The following is a 23666-nucleotide window of genomic DNA, read 5'->3' on the forward strand; positions in this document are numbered from 1 at the left end:
ACAAAGGAGAAATTAATAACTTCAATACAACTTCAGAATAAATTAGATATGATAGACCTCTGGAGAATACTGGTTAAGAATAAAAAAGAATATGCATATTTCTAAGCTGTACATGGGCACCTGCACAAAAATGGTCCATATAGCAAGGGCATAAAACCTCACAAAAGCATAAAAGTTAAAAATGTTAAATAAATCTTTTATAGAGTACAATCAATTGGATATGAAATCCCTGTTTAATCATTCGTGTCTTACTCTTCATGACCTCATTTGGGGTTTCCTTAGTAGATACTGGTTTGCCATTTCCTTTTCCAGGTCTTTTTTTTTTTTGCTTTTTGGAGGGGGAGAAAGGGCCAGTTGGGGTTAAGTGACTTGCCCATGGTCACATGGCTAGCTTGTCAAGCGTCTGAGGCCAGATTTGAACTCAGGTCCTCCTGACTACAAGGTTGGTGCTCTATTCACTGCGCCACCTAGCCGCCCCTCCAGCTTATTTTACTGATGAGGAACTGAGGCAAACAGGGTTAAGTGATTTGCCCAAGGTCACATAGCTAGTTAAGTCTCTTAGGCCAGACTTGAACTCATGAAGAACAGTCTTCTTGAATTCAGGCCCAGGATTCTTTATCCACTGGGTCACCTAAAACTTAATGTTAAAGAACTGATAGGTTAAAGAACAAATCAAAGAACCAATTTCAGTATGAAAATGACAACAATGAGACATATACCAACATTTTTGAAATGCAGAAGAGGTACTATTAAAGGAAAATTTGTATCTCGAATTACTTTCATCAGTGCTAAAAAAAAAAAAAAAAAAAAAAAGAGAGAGAAGAACAGGGGCAGCTAGGTGGCGCAGTGAGTAAAGTGCCAGCCTTAGAGTAAGGAGGACCTGAGTTCGGATTCGACCTCAGACACTTAACACACAAAAAAACCAGGCCGTGTAACCTTGGGCAAGTTACTTAACCCCAATTGCCCTCCAAAAGGCAAAAAAAAAGAGCAACAAGTTAAATATGCTACTAAAATTATAAATTAAAGTCCCCCAAATTAAATATCAAAATAGAAAAAAAAAATCAAAGAAGTTAACAAAACCAAAAAACCCAATGAATAAAGCTTTGTTGATAACATTATTGCACCATAATTTAATCTATATATATAGTATTCACAATTTCTCAAATGACATTTTACTATTAAAATTCTTACTTGAGAGAGATATGCTAATTTGTGCTGCTGGAAGGCTTTGTAAAGTCTGTAACTGTTGAGATCCTTGGTGATTCTTAAGAGCTAACAAATCTTGATTAGATGTCCTACAGAAAGACAAGGTCTGAAAACCAGTAACAGTGTTAGAATAAAATCCCTTCGCAGAGAAAATTATTTGCTAAAGAACAATTTAAACAATTAAACACTATAAGTTTTCTTCTCATAAGATACTACAAGCAATAATCAAATCTATTATAAATAGATATATATGTAAAAGCACATATACATAGTATAGAACATACATTCACATACAAATTCCATCATAAATATTAATCTTTGGTATTGCTTCTAAAAAAATTACATTGACACAATATACTCATTAACAAATAAGCCAGAATGTATATATTCAAATGAATCCTTTATGTTCCTAAGGAATATCAGGAACTTATTTGAAGGAATGCCTTTCAAGGTGGCTAAAGTTCCACACATAAACCCTCTCCTCCCCCTGGCCAATTTCACTGCTTAGGACAACAAAAAGTATTGTCCAGCTTGATTATCCACATTATTCAGGAGGCTTAACTCTGGATATTTTTAAAATAAGATGATTCTTTCACTGAGAATAACTAAAAGATATATCATAGACTTTAAAGATAAAATGCCAGAGAAGTTTTGAGCCATGGAAGCTTCACTGGAGAAAACATATCTCATTTCAGGGATCTCTTTGCAAAGGTGAACACTTTTGGAGATAAATCTTCTAATTAAAAAAAAAATACATACCCACACACTTATATGTGATTATATTCCATAAGGAACGGTACTTTTCCAAGTGATTTTATTACTGGTCTTCCAGCTCCACTCTCTTCCCCATCTTGAGCCCTCAGTGAGCCAGTTCACCCTTACCCACATTCTCCTCTCTTCTACCCAATCCCTTTGTTGCCATGTCTTCTACCTGCTGGTTCTTTGCCAAACTACGACTCAGCACTATTCCCACCTACATCTCTGCTCCTTGTAGCACATGATGCTTAAAGGAGCTGAAGGAAAGCAGGAGACTTTGCTAACTGGGTCCACTATGCAATCAGGTTACCTAAGAACTGGGCCCTCACTGCAGCAAAGCAATCCTATTCCCAACTGATCCTCTAGCCCACTCACCTCAGTGACTTTCACCATCCTCTTCTCAAGCCTCTCCTCTCCTCTTCTACTCCAGGTCTCTGGAGAGGTGGTCCTTGTCCTCCCCCCAGGCCAAACTCTCTTCACTCTTGGATCCCAATCCCTACCACCCTCACTAGCAGACTGCCCTCAGCATCAACCATCTTCTAGCTCCTACTTTCAATCTCACCTTGCCGAATGGTTCTTTCCTTATCGTCTACAAACACAACCAAGTCTTTGCCAATGCTTTAAAAATCCCCCCTAGAGCTTACCAACCCCCTCCATCATCCCATGGCCTCTTCTCAGTCCTCATCCTTCTTGACCCTTCTACACCTTGGACACTACTGACCACTCTCCCAGGTACCCCTCTCTGCTTTGGAGTGTGGTCTACTTCTGGTTCACCTCCTGCCTCACCGAGCCCCTTCTCAGGCTCCTGGATCTTCATTCTTGCCACCTTCCCTAAATGCAGACATCTCTCGAGGCTCTCTCTAATCTCTTACTTGGTGATCTCATCAGCTCCCTGGGTTCTTTATCATCTCTAGGATGATGACCAGACTTAGACATGCAACCCTCTCTCTGTAACACTAGGTCCACATCACAGATGGCCTTTAGGGCATTTCAAATTGGTTGCCTCATAGACATCCCAAACTCAGTAAGGCATAATCAGAACTCATCTTTTTACTTAAATCTACCCTATCCCTCTTCTCAACTTCCCTGTTACTAAAGACGATACAAGACAATACCATTATCCTTCCAATAATAACAGATTCTGCAACGGTGTCATTTTCATAAAGATAGCTTTTTAAAAAAAATTCTTTACATTTGGGGATTACAACAAAACTCTTGTAATATATTGCAAAGCTTATTCTACCCCCCTATTCTCATAAACTTTTACCACCAGCAACTGTTTATATAAATTAACATTAAACACCAATGAAATTAAGCATACACTTGAAACCTCTTAGGTAAAAATCAACATTCTGTAACTAATACCTCCTACAGGGGCTTGCTTCTGAACCATGGACAAGAACATACAACGCTTATGTCCCACATAGCCCCCTTTATTTTTGATGTTTACATTTCCCAATTCTGAACTCATTTATGTTATGACATCCATCTCAACAGTACCGTTTACTATACTGTGAACCCTCAAGCCAACATTAGTTGGTAAATTCAAAATTTGAAAATGGTGATGATGATGATAAAAGCCCCTATTTATTTAGTACTTCCAGATTTGTGTAGCCCTTTATTTACACTGGGAGGCAGCTGGGTGGTGCCACAGTGCACAGAATGCTGGGTCTGAATGAATCCACTTGAATTCAAATCTGGCCTCACACACTTACTGGCAGAATGACTCTGGGCAAGTCACTGATCCTTGTTTGCCTCAGTTTCCTTATCTGTAAAATGAGCTGGAGAAGGAAATGACAAACCGCTCCAGTATCTTTGCCAAGAAACCCCCAAATGAGGTTATGAAGAGTTGGATGTGACTGAACAACAAATATTTATATTATTTGATTCTCTTGACAACCACATCAGAATTGTAATTACCACCCCCATTTTGCAGATGAAGAAACAGGCTGAGATTAACGACTCAGCTCCAAGTCACACAGTAAAGCACCTTGAGGTGAGATTCGATCCCAGGACTGCCTGACTCCAATACGGTGCTTTTCCTGCTACCCCAAACTCTTACTGGATCTGCTGCAGTCCCAGGTGGTTAGGGAAGGCACCATGCAAGAACATGGCCTTGAGTTCCCTAGGTTTTTAATTTGGCACAGAGCAGAGACTTCATACCACACTTTCAGTATTAAGACAGGTTAACATTCCCACATTCTTGAAAAACCGAATTACTTTAGAATCCACTTACCTTCATTTTTCCTCTGGAAGAGGAATGTCTCTCTCTGATCCCAGTTAACACAGGTGATGTTTCTGCAAACGTACATAAATTCGTTTCTCAGTATTTATGAGTTTAGAGGGCCATGGCATTTTATTTCAAGTTATTCTATTATCTCATAACTTGTATTAATGTAAACAGGATTACTGAAGACTGATTTGAAGGTAACTTAAGACACCACCTGATTTAAGAGACTTTTATATAGCATTTTCTATGCCCACTGGTCAAAAATTTCTAGCTATTAGGAAAAAAAAAAGCTGAAACACTCCTTTCCGGTTAAACCACTTGCCCCATCTGATTACAGTCACACATGAAGAAAGTGATGCCCAGAATCATGCAGTGATCTGCATCAAGACCCTGAGGCTGCAACCTAAGAGCTGGGACAGCAGCTCCGGCCCACCGACTTCAATGGCAGCCTTTCCCCCCACCCTGTACCACTCTGGCCCTCTAAGGGAGGGATAGAGGTCCGTCAACTTAGTGAAAAATACAGAAAGAGAACTTGATCTCTGTGGCAAGGCTACTCTTCTAAGATTGAGGATGAAATCTCCAGCCTATAAAGCCACTCTAGAGGAACCCCTTACAAATGACTGGGTCGCCCCTCGATGCCCTGCCGGGAACAGCACAGCTGTGATGTGGCTCAGGAAGAAGCCAGGCTAGGACGGCTCTTGACCTCAAGCGAGCAGTTTACGGAGACCTCCTCCAGTACGTGTGGAGTCCCTGCCTTCCCCATCTCTCTCTCTCAGACACACACACATCCACCATCCAGGGGACCTAAAGTGCTCGCCTTGGTCCGACTGTTCCAGAGCCTCCATGGTGGCTAAGTCTGGTTCTTATCGTCTAGCTTAACCATCTTAATTTCAATAATTACCTTCTGCCTCTTGAAAGGACATCATTTTCCACTGAATGTGTTACTGTCCTTCCCTCTCCTAAAATGTTCGATGCTAGATGTTGTTAAAATCGCCACATGACAAAATTATGTTGCAGTTGACAAAAGAATTTCAAGTTCTTTTAATGTTATCTAAATGCTACTCGACTAATAGTATTGATTAATCAGGAGTTTGGTATATTAGTCTGCCCAATTACAGGAGAAAATCCTACTTGACTTTAACTTAAAAGAGAAAAGATTAATCTGACCACATATGTGTCTATTTCTCTCCCTCCACACACACACATATATACACATACCTATATTATATATACACATACCTATTATATACACACACGTGATATAAATGCGTATGTGATAAATATACACCCCATTCCCTCCATGAATGATTAAACTAAGGAAGACCTTAGCCAAATGCTTGTACAAGACTACTGTTTAGTCAGCATTCTGATACAGTTCTTAGAAATAAAATTAAATGTTAAGCAGTGGCTATAATGTTCAAAAGGAAGACTGCTTCTGACCCCAACAATACACATCTAATCTATAAAGTTGTTCCACCATACTGGACAGTGTGGACAGGCCATGAACTGTCCAGAATAAAACAGGTGGTGATGAGCTGGTCAGACTGCCTTTGGACAATTGCCCAGGGGCATCACAAGAGAATTTTTAATAATCCCAAGCTTCTAGTTGGCACCAAGGCTCATCTCTTAAAAGTCAACGTTCTTCTGGTGCTGTAGTCACATGCTAGTTTCTAAGGTATTAAAAGTTGTAGGTTGTCACTGGAAAGACAAATCAAAGGGCTTGGCAGGCGCCAACGTGTAACCATCCCCCCCCAAAAGTGCCCAGGCACACCGTAGGTAGTATAACTGGGGAGAATTGAGGCTGAAAAGAGAGGTGGTGTCAGGTGTCAGGGAGTAAACAGGCAGCTCACATGCCCCACTGATATTGCTGCAATATGGTCAAGAGGAAGGGCTCCCAATGCATGTTTGGGGAATACCCAGCAAAGCGGCATTCATGGGAGGACAGAGCTGAGTGGCCCAAGATCAAAGGGCAGGGATGGTTTGTCTAGTACAATTGATTTTTTTCTGTTGAGAAGAAATATCTTCAGACCTGAAAGAATAGGACAAAGTGTCCAACAAGAAGCTGATACACAGAATATGTGAACATTTTATTAAAGAGAACTGGGCTGGTCGGGACAAACTCACATCACTTAGTCCAGGCAAACAGTATTCTCAGGATTGAAAGAACTGGCCAATGTGATCAAAGACTGGAAAGAAATACTACAGGACTGAAGAAGGGCTAACACTGTCCTGATTCCTAACAGAGACAGAGTAAATGAGCACAGTAACCTTCATTTTTATTTCTGGCAACATTTCAGAATCTATTAAGAAAGGATGATTAATGAATATAGAAATGGAAATAGTTAGCTAAGAACCAGCCTGCTGCCATTCATAAGGCACAGGACACACCAGTATAAGCAATAAAGCATCCGAAGTCTCTAATGCCTTTCTTGTGTAAAAGATGTAAGATGTTCGCTGGAAAACATATAAAGAGGAAGATTGGGAACCGGTTGAATGCTTAGGCAGAAGTCATCAATAGCTTGATATGTCTCTAGAGGCAAGTTCTCAGGGGACTGCCCTAGGAAACTATGCTTAGCATTGCTCCGCCTAAATTTCATCAATGACTAATAAAAACAGAGAATGCTACGCTTATCAAATCTGCAATTAACAAGACTGGGAGGGAAAAGTAAAATGCTGGATGATGAGAATCGACAAATTCACTAATGGATGATTAGAACTCAAATCCATTAAAATGAAACTTAATACTCCTATGTTTCAGACGTGGGCTCCCAGGAGAAGCTAGAACAGAGACTGCTAGACAGTGCCTTTGCTGGAAAAAGAGCAGAGGGTTTTCCTGAGATGCAACCTCCATGACTCAAGAACTGAAGAGCAGAATGTGACATGCCAAGAAAAAACAGAAAACCAAATGCCACCTTTGGTTAACATGACAGCGATTACCATCCGATTAAGCCCATCAGAACTCATTCGGATGACTGTGATTCCTTCTGGCCACCACATTTGAAGGAAAACGCAGAGAAAGGCAGGCCAAAGGTGACGTTTTCATGTGAAGATGTAGAAAAGTTTAGCCTAAAGAAGCTTAGAAGTGGGTGAGGCAGGAGTGTGGGAACCGTCTCAAAAGGAAGTGGGCATACTTTCTATGCCTTGTCCCCTATTGCAGAAGCTATACAGAAAGGAAAGTCTAGAAGTGAAGGCAAAACAAGCCTAACGATCCCCAAATGGAAGGGTTCTCCCGGGAAGGCAAGTGAAGAACAGTCCTAGGAGCTGGAATGGACAGAATGGTCACCTGCTTCTCTCCAATCATCTGATAAAGCTGCTAATATTTAAATTTCTTGACTGATAAAGGTACTGTGAAATTCTAAACAAACCCACATATTACAACATGGAGTTTTACTTTAAGAACTAAGGAACCTTCAAAGCACACAGGACCCTAGCCAATTCTTAAGCCTTTATTTTCTTAACCTCTGCAGTCTGTGACACAGGTGACCCCCCCCGCCTTCCTCTCTAGGTTGTTTTTGTGACACTGCTCTCCTACCAGACTACTTTTTATCCATCTTCTTTGCTGGGTCTTTCTCCAAGGTCATGCCTAATACCAGTGGCTGTCTCCGAAGGCTGGCTCCTGGGCCCTTTCCTCTTCTCCCTCCTTCCTATCTTGCTTGGTGGGTGATCTCCTTGGCTCCCATGGATTCAACCATCACCTCTATACAGATGATTCTCAGTCCTAACTCTTATCTTTTTAGACTTGCAGTCTCAAGTCTCCAACTGCCTAGAGAATGTCTCAAACTCAACACATTCTAAACAAGACCTCCTTCTCTTCACCCCCTAACTTCCCGGTACCAGCATCCTCTTCCCAGGCCCCCAGGCTCACAAGTGAAGGTGGCCCTTCACTTGGCCCCTTCAGCCAATCTGCTGCTAAATCTCGTTTCTCCCTTTATGACATCTCTTGTCCACGGTCCTTTCTGTCCTCAATCACTTCACACCGCAACTCCTCAGCAATGGCAGAACCAGCAAGTCTCCCTGCTCCCTCCTAGCCCAAGCATGGCTCCCCTGCTGCCTAGCCCCTCAAGGATCACGTGCAGAGTCCTTTCACAAAGCGGCCCCCCTTCCATTTTGCTCCCTGCCCCCCGGCTGCCTTGTTCTTCCTCACACACAAACTTCCACCTTCTCATTCTGCCTTGGGCCCTTATCTGTCACTGTGCTGCTCCCCCAAGCCTCAAACAGGCTCTCCTGCTCACTTTCCTGGGCTCCTTGTCCCATCCCCTCTCCACTGGACTGGAGTGCCCCCACTTTTATATGGCCTCCCCACACGACATCTTGGGGGTACTTCACTGCCTCTGAGGGCAGGGATTGTGTCTTCCCTTGTACCCCCCAGAGCTAAGAAGAGTGGCTGGCACACAGTAAACACTTAGTAAAAGCTTTCTGTAACTGGATTCAGGCATGGTCATAAAAGTACACAAATTAGATCTCCATAGCCTTCCGGTTCACCTATCTTACCTGGCCCCCAAGCTCCCAAATAAGGGATATTCCAAAATCTAGAAATGGATTGAGTATAATGTCATTGAAACCTTCTCTTCCAAGGGACCTATTCGTGAACAAAAAAGTAATTAGCCATTAAAACTAAGTCCTAGACTCTCAAAGAACAGACATAGCTAGTTTATATTTTAGTCACTAGGAAACAGAAAAGTGGAGGGCTTCATAAAATTGATTTCTCAGCTCACAGCTCTGAAAGTAAGTCAGCCTCAAAAAAATGGAGCAAGGGATTTAAAAACATACATTTTAAGCTTTGACTAAATAAGACTACTTTTCCTGATAAATGAAAACTTTGACCATATTTGTGGTTGCAGCATTACTTACTTTCTTAAAAAGATAAAGGGATCACCACCTACAGGTATAAAAAGTAGGACTTAAAAAAACCCCACATGATCTAGCTGTTTTCTTACAGGTTATATACCCTTGATTACAGTGGCTTAAATACAACTTTCTTGACACCCTCATTTTTGGTTGTTTATTCAAGAGGGAATATATTATTGTCAATTTTCTTCTCCATTTTTCCCATGTGAACTGACCTTGTGATTAGAGATAGGGCTTGGTGTAAGGCTTCAGGTAAAAGCATGACTTTACTGATCAAGGTGATGGGGCCCAGTGGATTATTTCTGTTACTCTATGAATGTTACCACCTACAGTAAGTCAGTTTATGTTCCATATTCCTTGTCTTGTATTAGACTCTCTTAGGTGCCAACTGCAGAGGTTATCAAACTCTGGTCCCCCCAAAACTCCCCAGCAGCAGCCTCAATCAGGGAAAAATGTAACTGGAAAATATTTAACAAAAATTTTTTTTAAAACCAATTCAACACAAATGATATTAATTTGTGGTTGTCTGAGTCAAAAGAGGTGACAGTTTTGAGTCTGACGCCTCTGCACTGGACAAGCCTTGGCCCTTGCAGGAGCAAACTACCACTGACCTGATGTGAAGCCAGGCAATGAGCCTCCTTTCAGGAGCTCGGATGGCTGATTTTTGCTCTGGTATTTAACAACACAGTGATTTCCCTCAGGAATAGTTCTCTCCATAGAAGCAATACGCTACCACTGCCATTCCTTCACCTTCTGTTTTGAATCTGACCTACTGTTGGCGACATGTAGTTAGTTAAACAGAAAGGGTGTGAAGTATGTTTAGGTAGTCATCATCCCCATCCCCGCTTGAAGCTCACCAATATTTATTTCACTGCTATCTCACCTGCACAAGTCTAGAGAAGCTTACAGACTCCTCAGAAAAATGTTTGCTGCCCACATTCATTACTGAAGGAAATGCTAAAGCTAGAGGTTACCTAAAGATGTGCTTGAATAAGAAAAAAAGTCAGACCCCACCCCCCTCAGGTCAAAAGGTATCTTAGCTGAAATCTTTCTACAACTTTAGTCAAATAGAAATTGGAGTTTTTTGGAGTGCTTTTTCCCATTTCTGTAGACTTTTCCTCAGAGATGAATGTCACAATACCTCTATTTTTCAATTTCGGAGATGCTTTCAAATGGTATAGGAGTCTTACTTCAAGACAAAATTCCCCAATTTTAATCTATGTTAGGATGAAGTGAAAAGCTCAAATTTTATAGTTTATGTATACAGTATATTAAATATCAGAAGGCAGGACACAAATACACACATGGTAACAGAATACAAAAAGCATCCTAAGATTTTTAACATCAAACCTTCAGAGATAATATACAATGAGATTGTATCACACTAATTACTAAGTTATCATTTGAAGGTGAAAACATTTCAGTCTACCTTGTTTTCCTCCCATGATGCAAATACAACCATCCATGCTCACAGCCCTCATATGCCCCATGTCCCCCTATGAATCTATCTGGGGTGGGGGGATGTTGGTTGGGTGGCGGGGGTGCAGAGACCACCCACATCAAGGGTGCTTTGCAAGAATATCATCAGAGCAGAGAGGGTCTTGGTTTTCCCTTTATCTTGCTAGTAGACCAAACCATCTATTTTTCCAAGCAGGTATTTTGGAGCCAAGCTAAACGATTCTCTTAAACACAATCCCCGTGGGCTGTTAATCCCATGAAAATCCTTCATTTCTCTGCAATTTGTACTTTGGGAAAAGCTATTAAAATATCCTTTGATAATGATGTGTTTAATTTTTAATGTAAAACTACATCCATTCATAGGAAATGATTAGTAACAAACCTCACTTCTTGTCCCTGAGAAGAGATTTGCCCATTAAGGACTCTTTAAAGTCTAAGTTTAAGACTACAAAAAAACAAACAACCCCCCCCCCCGCCGCCCAAAACGTGGTGTTCTTCAAGCTCCACCACAGGACTCTCAAGTCCTTTTCCATAGGAGTCATTTTCTTATCCTTGTATCTCTGGATGATTTAACTGGGTTCAACTCTAGAACAGAAAAAAGGGCATCCCCCTCTCATTACTGGTTTCACATGGCTTCATTTAACAAATAGAAAATTCAACTGTACCTCTTCCATTAAAGGTCACCTCCCAACTTATCATAAGAGTTTCACATGCATAAAAAGAGAGTTACAGGGTGTGCTGAGGCTTATTTACTCTTTATGTATGTACACACACACACACACACACACACACACACACACACACACACACACTCTCGTCTTTCCAAGAAACAAATATCTTGCCAATCTCGAAACTGGATATAAATGAAAGAACTGTAGTACTGTTTTGTGATGTGACCAAGTGTCGATACATCATGCTGGCAGTAACCTGAAGTATGAATTTTTAAAAAGCAGAAATTCAGAAGCACCAAATTATACACAATCCTTGAGCAACACAAATGAATTTTATGAAGTTATTGAAAATAGGTGAGATACAACTGGAGTGCAAATTAGAAAATGGACACCCGAAACATTCAATTTAAGATGACAAAGGTTAAGGTTGAGGCTGTAAGCTAGCTGCACACAAGAGGAAAGTGGCAGGCCATGACTTTTGATTTCACTCGTATAGGGAATTCCCAGGGAGGAAAGGCCCTCTGAGACTAACTGCCTTAGGGAGCTCCTAGTGGCAGGGAGAACCTAAGTGACTTGTTTTGAAGTCAAGCAGTCCAGAGATTGCACTATCCAGTTTGTTTCTTTTGGAAGTAAAGAACAGTCCACATCGTGACTGCCATCACAAACAAAGTGACTACTGGAAAACCCATGAGGACCCTTCTGAGTCTTCATATGGGGGACCACCACTTTTCCAAGAATCAAAGTACTTTTATAAAAGCAGCTAAAAAATGCCTAAGATTTTTGCAATTAGTCAAAACTTACAACACATGGATTTTTTAAAACTTACAACTAAAGAAAAGACAGAACAATTTACCTTGTCAGTTCACAAGCTCTTTATTGGATGAAAAATTACAAAGAGTAAGTACAATTTTAAAACACTAAATGCAACTTAGATTTTTGTGAAGGTTGCTTTTTGTTTAAAAAAGTCAAATAGAGGGAGTCTTACAATATCAATGGATCCCGAATCTTTTAACTGTTTAGCATGACAAATTTTAACTGAAGTTCAAAATGTATAGTACTCTACAAAACTGCAATATAAAGTCATCACAATGTAACTGAGGAATGTGAAATTCAGAAGTCAGTGCTATATAAACTCAAACAAAACAATGTCTAAAAGTGAAATAGTTATTGAGAGCCAGCAGGCAGAATTCTTCCAAAGAGCAAGAACCTTTCATGTGACAATACAGTATCATGAACTAGGGCTCAGCTTTAATGCTACTTAGTATTGTCATTCATTTATGAACAAAGAAAAAGAAAACTTCAATGCATGAAAAAATACCCCATATTCTCAACTTTAATTGAAATTTTTGCCAACTTATTAGTTTTGTGGCAGTGATTGCGACTGAATTGTAAGATTTTTTTTCTTATTGTAAGAAATTTTTTCTAATTGTAAGATTCTATTTTCTAAAGCAAAAGACCCAATGAATGAGGCATGAGTTACTTCTCTGGACAGAATTCTCAACTGTCTCAAACTTAACTGTACAAGGTAACAGATTTAGCACAAGTCAGGATTTGACATTTAGAGCGCACAACCATTTTTGCTATACTTTGAATAAAAAAGGGAAGTCTAATTAGAAGAAATAGCAGGAATGGCTGGTTTCTCAATTCAAAACACTAATTGAATTCAGAATGAAGTATCACACAGAGAATACATTTTATAACCTTGCTATATCCATGATAAACCAGATTAGTCCCTACAAAGTGAGATACCTTTAGCAACCCTTTATTTTTGTGATAAGCTAATGCAGATCTAACATTTTAAAATGTTTTATTAAGCGATTATCCCTGTTTTAGTCAACTGTTAATTCTCTCTTGGACATTACAAGCCTATCAGAGACTCATACAAGTTCACATTCTTCAAAGGCAGGAAGATAAGACTAGAATGGAAAACAAGGCGAATGGGTCTGGCAGTACATATCACAGCTTCCTGTTAGATGCAACACATATTCCTTAAAGAGAACAGTTGTAGCTTTTCAAGGAACAGATGTGCCACCTACACAGAGAGACTGACAAGAGGCAGCTAACCTGAGTCGGAATCGCTGCTATCAGAAGAGCTTGAGTCGCTGCTGCTGCTGCCCGAGCCCGAGGAGCTGCCGCTGCCACCGCTGCTGCTGCTGCTGCTGCTCTCGCTCAGCCGTGTGCCCCCTCCCAGGGCCTTGGACAACTGAGTTTTCTCAACTGGAAAATAGGGGGAAAAGGTGATGAACTACCAGCACAATTAAGGGGCAGCACCAACACTTTAAAACAGTCACCTACATTTTGTTTGGCGTTTTCTAGAATTTAGCTGGTTACTGACATCCAGTAACCGCTTTTCCAACTCCTGTTTTTTCTGTGAATGAAGCTCTTCATGGGATTTCATTATTTTCTTAGCTGCATGATTTAGGACAAAAAGTGAGCATGACCACAACCACAACCACAGGCAAGTACCAGTTAGCCTGCTGCTAATGTGCGAGATACATACCATGACACTTCCTGGGTCTCTTTCTCAGACAGGCCATGACGTACTTTTCCAGTTCTCTCAGGGTTGATGCTTTGAGTGTTTCAAAATCAATTTCTATCTCATCAGGATTAGAATTCCTTAAAGACGGCTCTCTTGACTCTATTATGTAGACCACTCGTCCAAGTTTGTCTCCAGGGAGCTTGTTTATATCCAAGCTTAACTGCCTTTTCTCGTCATAATTCATAGGCTTGGCATTATCTTCATCTTCAGATTTATACGCCAACATTTGCTGCTTGGCCTTTTTAGGCTGACTGTAACAAATTTTACTTAGGTTAGTGAGCTTAGATAATCCTGTGAAGTATTATATACATAGAGAAGTGAATTATGTGAACAAACAACCATGTGAAAAAATTCACCTGTTCTTCAGCTTTTTCTTTGGTTTTATTTGCTTAAGTTTTTTCCTCTGATTTTCATCTTTGTTGATAAATTTCTTTTTTTCTTTCTTCTTCCCTCTTTTAGATTTTTCATTCTTTTTCTTCAGCTTATGGTAAGGTACCTGAGACAGAACTTGTAGTTGTTGATGAACAGCTTTAAGCTAATAAAGAGAGATATTTATTCAACATTTTCAATTAAGCATTAAAGATGATTATAAAAAATGGAGGGGCTGAAAATTCAAATATAGTAAGTAAACTTTAGACGCTCACATTCCCTTGAAGTCTACACTCAATTTTATTAATTCATTATCCTAGGAAAAAGTATCTCCCTTTCCTTTAAATATAAATTAATAGTCTCCAACTTTCAGACATGAAATAAAAAGACCAAAGAAACGAGACATTTAATTTTAATTCAAAAACAAGATTCAGAAGTCGCCCAACAGACTATAAAGAACTTCCAAAATATGCATGCATTAAGTCTATAATTTTAATCATAAAACAGGTTATAACTAACAGTTCACTAAGGAAATGTTTTTTTTTTTTTAAAGCTTGAAACGACATTCATCCATGAGGCATTTCAGAAATATCTTGTAAACTGCTTAAAATCAGGCATCACTCAGTGCAGCTAGCAATATGGAAATTTCTCAATATAAAGAAATATTTGGTTAAAATAATTATCAACCATTTCAAATTTTTTTGACTACTGACCTAAAGAATTATCCTGGTTGATTTAATTGGAGAAAAATCCCCTTATGGTACACAAACATGACATCCCTGATGCGGTCCGATGCAGGGGAGACGTACCTGCTCCTGAAGCTTTGCAAGGCGCTGTACTTGCTCATCCGGTGACTCTTCATCAGAGTTGTCTTCAGAGGAAGCCTCACTACTACTTTCTCTACAAACAGCTTTTGTAACATTCTTTTTAATGTAACATATAGGCATTCTTTCAATGGGTTCATCTGGGATCTTAGCAAACTGCATCTCAAAAACATCCTAAAGTACAAAAAAAACCCACTGTCTGTTACATTTAACACACATCTAGCAGCAGAGCAGCATTGCTCCTTATGACGTTCTGTGGACAAGCCAACAGCCAGCTTAGAGGAGCACGTTCCAGGCCATGCCCTCTCCTCCTGGGTGACAGAATTCCTGGGTTCTCGAACCATCTGGGGGTTCTTCCCATCTCTCCTGAATGGGCCTCCTGCTCAATGAGGTGAAAACCAGCCTGCTGCAGGGGGGCTACCCTCTTCTTGCTCCCAGGAAGCAGTCACACACACCGCTGAAGAGACCTACTTTTAAGGGGACCATACAAGACGACCTGCACATGCTTCATGCTCAACCACACGGAGGGACCCTTCATTAAGAGGGACTAGTCAGATCTATTTAATCAGACAGTGAAACCAAAAAAGGGCTAAACCGCTGCATTCAAACTTTGGGATTCCTGAATATTAGTTATAAAAGTCACATAAACAGAAACTACATTCTTAAAATAAAAAAATAAAGATTTGAAATAACATCTCACCTGAAGGGTTCTCGCCATCGCTACAACCTCATGATCTGGTGGGTTATACTTGTAGCAATTCATAAACATTAAGCGAACATCGGCAGCAAATTCATGTGTGTCCTTATATTCTTGGTTATCCATTTTTTTCTATTAAAAACATTCCAGAGTTTACTTAAAGCTCCAAAAGCACACCAGAAACAAGAGTTACCCCTAATGAGCACATCCTGGAAGAGAGATGCATCTTGGTGCACTCTCTGGCACATCGTTTTCCCTCCCTTTCCTCAAACATCAAAGGACAGCATCACATACGCTTCAAGTCCACATGCTCCAAGGTACAAACCCTCCTCCAGATGAGGCAGAAAGCTAGCTGGGCAGCATGGATGATCAAAGCCTTGAAACCAGATGACCCCATGTCTGGGGGGAACTCCACGGGATGGGGGACATGCACTTAACGCCAACATAATAAGATGTGAACAGCGGCCTGAGAGGCAAGACTGCCCCAGTCCCCACACAAACCTATGCCAGCAAAATCCAGAAATAACAAACCTAACAGAGACCAAGAAATCCAGTAAGAAACTACAGTGAAAGACTCTGTCCACACAAAAGAGAAGCATCAGGAAAATGAGCCTGCCAACAAGGACCGTCGGCCTCAAAGACCCAGTTTGTCCACCCAAAAGAGAAGCATCAGGAAAATGAGCCTGCCAACAAGGACCGTCGGCCTCAAAGACCCGGAGGGGCCTAGCCTGGAGGTGACACAGTGCAGGACCACCAGAGGGCAGAGGCCAGGGGAGACACAAAGCACTGAGAGGCCTGGCCCCCTACAAGTGCTCCCAGAGAGACCTGCAAACAGAGCAGGAGGAAAAACGAGGGACTGTGCACAAGAACCCACATAAATACCAGCAAGAAAATGAAGCAAGGGTTTAAAAAGAGAAATTAGAGAACAAGGAAAAGCCACACAAAAGATAAAATAGCCAAGCATAATTATCAAGGAAAAGAGAGGCCCTGAAAACCATAACAGATGGATCAACCAATGACTCTGGAAATCAGGTCAAGGAGAAATCATTCAAGGATCACTGGACTACTTAAAAACCAAGATTAAATACTATCCTGTACACTATTTTTTAAAAACCATTAACATAAAGAATCCATCCTAACCTCCAAAAGGAAGCCCAAGAGGAAAAGTCCCAGGAATACTATGGCCAAAACCTCAGAAGTCCAGCAAGCATCCCAAGCAGCTCAAATCCCAAGGAATCCCATCAGGGATCACTAAAGATACGCAGCTTCTACTGTTAATACGACCTTAGACCACAGTAGCCCCAAAGGCCAAAGAATCAAGAATCACTTGGATGAGAGACCAGAGCCAGGAGGGAGCTTTGGAACACACACAGCCCAGAGAGGCTTAGAAAGGTCGATTTGAGTCACTGAGAGGCACTGTACAATCACGTCACTCTAGCATTCTAACGGAGAGAAAAACAAGTATTCCTCCAGTGTCTTAAGGTCTGTAAATGACTGCACAGGACAGTGGCAAAGATGAAACAAGGAAAAAAGAGTCTCTGGAAGAGAACTGGTTCTATTCTGAGGATCTGGGAGAAGAAATAAGGGAAAAGAAATACTCAGTGTAGAAAGGATGAAGGGAATAGAAATTCCATAATTGGGACTCATGGGAACATGACTATGAGAACAGAGAGGAAGAGATGGGGAAACAGGCATCAAAAGCTCATTCTCATCCAAAGTGGAGAAAGGAAGGGTGGACAAGATGATCATAGGTAGATGACCAAACTCCACATGGAACCCAACAGAGACTAGGGTGGGGGCGGGTACAAGAGGGAGAATACAACTTGGGAGGGAATAGGACAAACCATCTTTCTGGGCCTGAAGGGAGATTACAAGGAGAAAATAGGAAAGCAAACAATTCTAAGAGGGTATCTCTTAACTGTGGAATGCCTGAACAAACTGGAAAAGGAACTCCCATCATGCCATATTAAAGGAGAACAGGGATCATTTGAGAGAATCCTGGCTACCATGAAATGACTTGGAGTGAAACAAGCAGAGCCAAGAGAACATGTACAAGGAAGGAAGGACCCAAGGCCTTAGGATCAAACAGTCCCTCAGAGAGCAGGGATGCAGACACATCCTTGTTCTAACAGCTCCATGACATCCCATCACTCTGGTTTTAAGTGCAGCACTTTCTGAGCAGTGGTGGGAATACATTAGGAAGCACAAGTTTGGGATTCGTAAAGCTACAAACAACAACGAAACAAAAGTTAATATAAAACCATAACCTAATCACACAAGGTCACGAAAGGACCATTTAGTTAGATAAACAGAAGACAAAACCACTTACTTTAATTGTTCCAAGGTCCATTGGATTTTTAACAACATCATAGTAATTATGGAGTCCTAAAGCAGTAACATCCACAGGCTTGTAAAAAGGCCAAGCATATGCTACATGTTTCTTTGAAAACATTTCTTTCAGAATCTCATTACAGTATTTTAACTGTTCAGTTAATTTAACACTTTTCACAACTTTATATTGTTGCTGAGAATCTGGTACAATATTCTTCACTACTTTTTCTTTTAAAAGTGGTATTTTAGCAGATTTGTGTTCTGCCAGATTTGGTGAAGATTCACTACTTGCTGTAACTATTAAAGTTGTAGGGGTTGTAGTATCTGCTTTTCTTTTCACACCCCTTTTAACCTAGAAGAGAATTCATAATTTAAACAATCACTCAGAACGCTTACTTTTAAAGAACTTATGGAAAATATAAATTATAGCATTTAAAATGAAAAAAGTAGACAATTCTAACAGTAACACTTAAACTGGAGGTCCAAAAATCCTTAACAACAAAAAAAACGTTAAAAAATACTTTGCAAAAATAAGCAAACAGGAAAAGCTGTTCAAGCATCACAGTCCCTTAAAAAAATAAGATTTACATGAGATGATTTTATTGCCATCTCGATTTTAACTTTTTGCTCAATACATAGTTAAGACATGATATGGCACAACATCCCAGTGTTTCATCAAGCTCTGTCCTTACTTGTGTCACAGCCTGTGTGGTACAGCTTGGTGGAGCTGCTTTAGCAACATGCAAGGAAGAAAGTGCTGTCTGTGAGCACACAGAAGATGGCATCACCTGCTGCTTAACTACCATGTCAGATGCCTTGGGGGATGTTTTTTCTTTAATAGTAGAAACTCCTGAAGATGGTTGAGTACCTAATTAAAGAAATGTTCAATGAATCAGATATTGACAGTTCTTTCAGAATTCCATTTTTATGCATTCACTTTAACACACACACGCACGCACACACACACACTCCCCCCCCGACATTATATTTCATCTACATTTCAATAACTTACAGTTCAACTGAAATTATTACATAACATTTTTTCTGGTTCAAACACTCTTTTCAGGCTTCCCCATTTTAAAATTAATGGAAGACAAAAAGGCCTTCCTTAAGGAGCTAAATGACTTTACTAATAAGTAACACTCAGCAGGCAGGTGCCCATCTAGCAGGGCAGTGCTCACAGGGCCGGAGCTAGGACCCAGCCTTCTTTGAGGATGGAAGCCTGAAGGGACAGCTCAGAAGCCCCATCAAGAGTCCCTTGGTGTCATGGGACTGGCTGCTCTCTGAAGTCACATCTGGAGCTGCATGTTCAGTACCACACCACCTGGCACTCTGCTGATGCTAAATTATGAAACGAGGCCACCAAAGCCATCTTATTTACAGCATATTGGAAGAATTCTGTTAAGAAGGGCCTCTCCTCAGGAGACAGGACACATTTTTTTCTCTGCAATTTCAAAACATGCTTTTGGGGAAAATGGCCTCTCTGACAATGCCCAGAGCTCCCCCTCGGCTCACAGGGACTACAAGGTTGTTCTCTACCAAGGTTCCACACAATTCCTCCTTGCTGGTCAAAATTAGAACCCAAGCAGCACTTCGGGAACAGGAAGTTAAGTCAATGAATCAGCCAGCCCATCTGGTGTGAGAGCAAACAAGACACTGCAAGAGCTTGTAAAGGCAATGCATGATTGACATAGCTCTGATTCTTTTGAGAAAAATCTAACAATTTTTGAGAAAAATCTAAAAATCTAACCCCTTAATTTTTAACCCAAAACACAACACATATAAAGTTTTCAAACCAGGCACTCTCTCATCCGTTTTGTTTCTTACCTTTTCTTTTTCTCTCCTTTCCACCTATCACTACTTCTTCTGAAGGCATCTGAGACATTTTCTGCATAAATAGTTTCTCTAAGGCTTGTGCCATGAGAACAATGTCATCACCTGGCTACAAAACAAACGATAAGATTTACAATGTCATTCAGTTATAACTGCATCATTTAAGAAAATGCTTTGTGTATAGAGCATTTGGTATACCACAGAAGGCTTCATAAGCAAATCAGAAAAATTACCACTTTCCACATTATCGCTATTTGAATTTTACAGACAGATTCTCTGTCCAATGGAAATAACATCACTCTGCGTAATTATTATGCCAATTTTGTCTCTAGAAAAGAAATTAGGGCCTAGACTAAGAAGAGGAGTCACAGGGAGGCAGATGTGGGAGGAAAGGAAGAATTTCCCAGCATCTATTTAAGAGCCAGAAAACGCAGCCTCAGTGGTCACTGGGGCAGTCTTAGAGCTAGGACAGACCAGAAACCAGCTGGTCCAAGATTGAGGAGCCTCAGTTGGAAGCTGTTCTTGTCTCGAGGCGGGGAATCCCCTTGGGAGAGAGATGTCGCTGCACTCCCACTTGAACTGGGGCTTCTGACTTCTTGTCCAACTGTAGCTTACTTGTGGAGAAAAACACCTGCCCAAGAAGTGCAAACTTAGCTAAAGTCAACTTTTCCTTACCTGCCCCAGACATTTCTGTCTCCCCACCTTTGCTCATGCTTTTTCCTCTGCCTAGAATGTGCTGCCTGCCTCTCCTTGTTCCCATTAATTCCCATTTCTATGGGACAGTCTGGTCACCTGATGCTACCTGGGTGACTTCAGGAAAATCACTTAACCTTCCCTGAGCTCTCAGTCCCCACATCTGTACAATAATGGGCAAGCAGTCAAACTAGGATGCCTCTAGTATCCTCTGCTCTTCAGCGTGAGGCTATGAACTTCTAAATGTTACCTCTTTCAGTCAGTCATGACCACCCGCCTGCCCTCTCCAGAGAGCACCCTACCTAAACCATACCCGTACACACACCATCTGACAACCTGGCTGACCCCAGGGGAGCCACTACACTTGGACCAGGTCTGTGTAGACCTCTGCACCAAGAGCAATACAGTGATCTGTATATAATAAATGTTCGATGTTTGTTTAATTGGAAAAAAAAGTGACAAAACAGTGCATACTCAAATACTGAACTGAGATTTAGTTTGAGACACAAGGTAAGAATTCAAATGTCAAGTATTTGAATAATTAAGTATTTGGGGCAGCTGGTAGCTTCGTGGATAGAGCACTAAGCCTGGATTCAGTTATTCTAAAGATAGCCTCAGGCCCTTCCTAGCTGTGAGACCCTGACTAAGTCCACACATCCCAGGGTCCAACGAGATAACTGTAAGCATATACTGATACAGAGATATTAGCTATTACTGTTAGTCATTGGATGAAAACAGTAATAAACTCAAGGATGTATAGAACTAAAATGATAAACTCAATGTATTTTTATAGTCTCTAACACTGTTAAAACAACATTTTTCTAGAACCTAGAAACCATCTAATCAATAGCCATGATTAAAAGTAACAGACCTTGTTATATAAATAACAATTGGCAAACATTGTCTTCAAGTCTTCTATACATTCTGATGCTTTCGTGTAGTATTTATGTTCCAAGCGCTTTTTAATTGTACTCAAATCCATTGGCTTCTTAATGATGCTGTAATAGTCCTGCAGGGTTTAAGTTAGGAGAATGTGAACGCTCACAAGAACACATTTGCCATAATTACTGGTGCACAAATCAAAGAAGCAACATTTAACTTTCATTATACTTAAACCAAACAGTCTTGTAATAACAGATCCAGTGTCTGACTGTCATAGGAGTATTTACACAAAAGAAGAGGTTCACTTCTATAAAAAGAACAAACAGCATTTTAAAAATATTACAGAATTACACAAGTAACCTTATGCCAAAGTTGGCAGATTTGTGACAAACTTGCCATTAAACTAAATATAAGGAAAACTAGTCTATTCTATTCATGAACGGAATGTAACTGCAATGTGCACTTGTTAAGAAAAGAATCTGAACCACAATTTCTGAGAGAATCCTTTCAGGGAGGAGTCACAGGTGGGGGCCAGGGGGACAACTCAGAGGATGTGCCGCCCATCCATACCGATCTAGCATGTGAGGCTACGCTCCCCCCAGTGATGTTCAAAGTGGCCAGTTTACAACAGTGTGAGGACAATTAAGCAGCCCAGCTCTGGAATTCAGCAGATTATTCTTAACGACTTGGGTAACCTCTGGCTTCAGCCCTATCTGATGATGCTTTAAGGATGAAGTGTCCATAACAGTACTTTGGGGACAAACCAACTGCAAGCTTAAGGCCAGAAAAAGGATCTCCTGGTTTCAGAGTCATGCCCCCTTCCCTCTCTGGGGGGTGGGGGGAGGTGGAGGGGGGCAGTGACCCTACTGACCAGCCACCACACTCCTAAACTATCTTGACCTCGGATTTCACCCTGATGGTGAACTGGGCTATGACTCAGCTGACTTTTTCCAGAGCTGCCTCCAAGGACCAAGGGATCCAATGATCTGTCCCAGTCAGGGGCAGAATCTGAACCCAGGTCTTCCTAACAGAGCACAGCCCTCTATCCAGGTGGCCTTTTCTAATCCACTATTTCACTAACTCCTAAGGGAAAAGCGCCTGTGACCAGAATGCCAGAGCATGGCTGATGGAGGAGTCTCGAGGGCTAAGGGAGATGGAGCCTGCCCCCACAGATGCTATCCGCACAGGAAGGGCAGCCCCACACTAACAATCCCAGGCCTGTGTGGCCTCACCCCTGCTCACCGGAAGCTGGAGCTTGGCGGCATCCACAGGCTGCTGGAAGGGCCAAGAGAAGCTGTGGCGCCACAGAGCCTTCAGGACCACCTTCTGCAGGTGCTGCAGCTGATTTGTGAGGCGGCCAGTTTTTTTGGCATTTATGAACTCTGGGGGAGGGGGGTTGACAATAGCTGTCTGCCGACTCGACAGAGACATTCTGAACAGCTTTATGCTGATGAGATGCTGTCTTCCCTACACATATATCCTGGGGAGGAAAAAAGCAACATGTGTTCACACTGAATTCAGGTATGCAAATTAAAAGCCAGGTGAGATCACCACCCAAGCCCAAGAACCCAGGCTCTCGACATAGCTAAGGGTCACAGTCTGACCACTATCAGCCTGACACACAGCAGTCACTTAACTAATGTTCCTAGCCCAAAGGGAAACAACAGGCAGGCAGGCACAGACCAGATACAGGGTAACTAACCTCAGGCAGAAAGGCACTGGCAGCTCCAAGGTGGTGGCCCTTGGTGGAGCCTTAACAAATGCAGAGATCCAAGGGGAGGAGGGGAAGGGCCCAGCAAAGACAGAGGCCCAGAGACCAGAGTGCCACTTGTGGGGAGACAGCCAGGAAGACACTTCAGCTAAACAAAATGAAATGGCTGGGCTGTGAAGGGATTCGGAATTTAGAATTCATCCTAGAGGTACCAGGAACCTACTGGGTTTTAAAGTGGTGTCATGGTGAGTGAGACCTACACTTTAGAAAAATCACTTTACAAGCTGCATAGAGGACAGCCTGGAAAGGGGAAAGATGAGGGGCAAGATGATAAAATTAGACTAAGGCAACAGTCCACATAAAGGGTGGCAGGGCCTTAAAGTGCCTTCCTTCCTATGTCAGAGACTGTAAATTTTCTAAGTAAGATAAGATGCAAGGAGTGAGAGATGCGGTACTTCTGAAGTGGGAGGATTCTGTGCCAAGATGGAATGCGGTCTGAGGGTAAAGAATCAATCCATTAGTCACCTCCTGAAAACCCCCAAGATTATTAAGGCCAAAATACAGAATCTACAGGTCAAAGAAAAATAATAATTCAAGCAGCCAGAGAAGGAATGCAAA

The 23666-nt window shown here is 41.3% G+C and overlaps 1 protein-coding gene across 1 annotated transcript in view; it reads right to left on the reverse strand.

The window, feature by feature from the left end:
- The window catches only part of LOC138165469 (bromodomain testis-specific protein-like), a 32013-nt gene extending 9202 nt beyond the window's left edge, over positions 1-22811 (reverse strand). The window contains exons 1-13 of the mRNA XM_069093833.1: positions 22580-22811; positions 21327-21464; positions 19757-19871; positions 18622-18797; positions 17928-18281; positions 15602-15730; positions 14887-15075; positions 14065-14243; positions 13670-13959; positions 13465-13578; positions 13234-13386; positions 4199-4260; positions 1192-1312 (exon numbers count right to left, since the gene is read on the reverse strand). Coding sequence (XP_068949934.1) covers positions 1192-1312; positions 4199-4260; positions 13234-13386; positions 13465-13578; positions 13670-13959; positions 14065-14243; positions 14887-15075; positions 15602-15730; positions 17928-18281; positions 18622-18797; positions 19757-19871; positions 21327-21464; positions 22580-22768 — 2209 coding nt within the window. The 5' untranslated portion in view covers positions 22769-22811. The remainder of the gene's footprint in view (positions 1-1191; positions 1313-4198; positions 4261-13233; positions 13387-13464; positions 13579-13669; positions 13960-14064; positions 14244-14886; positions 15076-15601; positions 15731-17927; positions 18282-18621; positions 18798-19756; positions 19872-21326; positions 21465-22579) is intronic.
- Positions 22812-23666: the final 855 nt, after the last annotated feature.

This window comes from Petaurus breviceps, unplaced genomic scaffold, assembly GCF_028583685.1.
Source record: "Petaurus breviceps papuanus isolate PSGF00001 unplaced genomic scaffold, PetGlider_PUasm1.0 209, whole genome shotgun sequence".
NCBI lineage: Eukaryota > Metazoa > Chordata > Mammalia > Diprotodontia > Petauridae > Petaurus > Petaurus breviceps.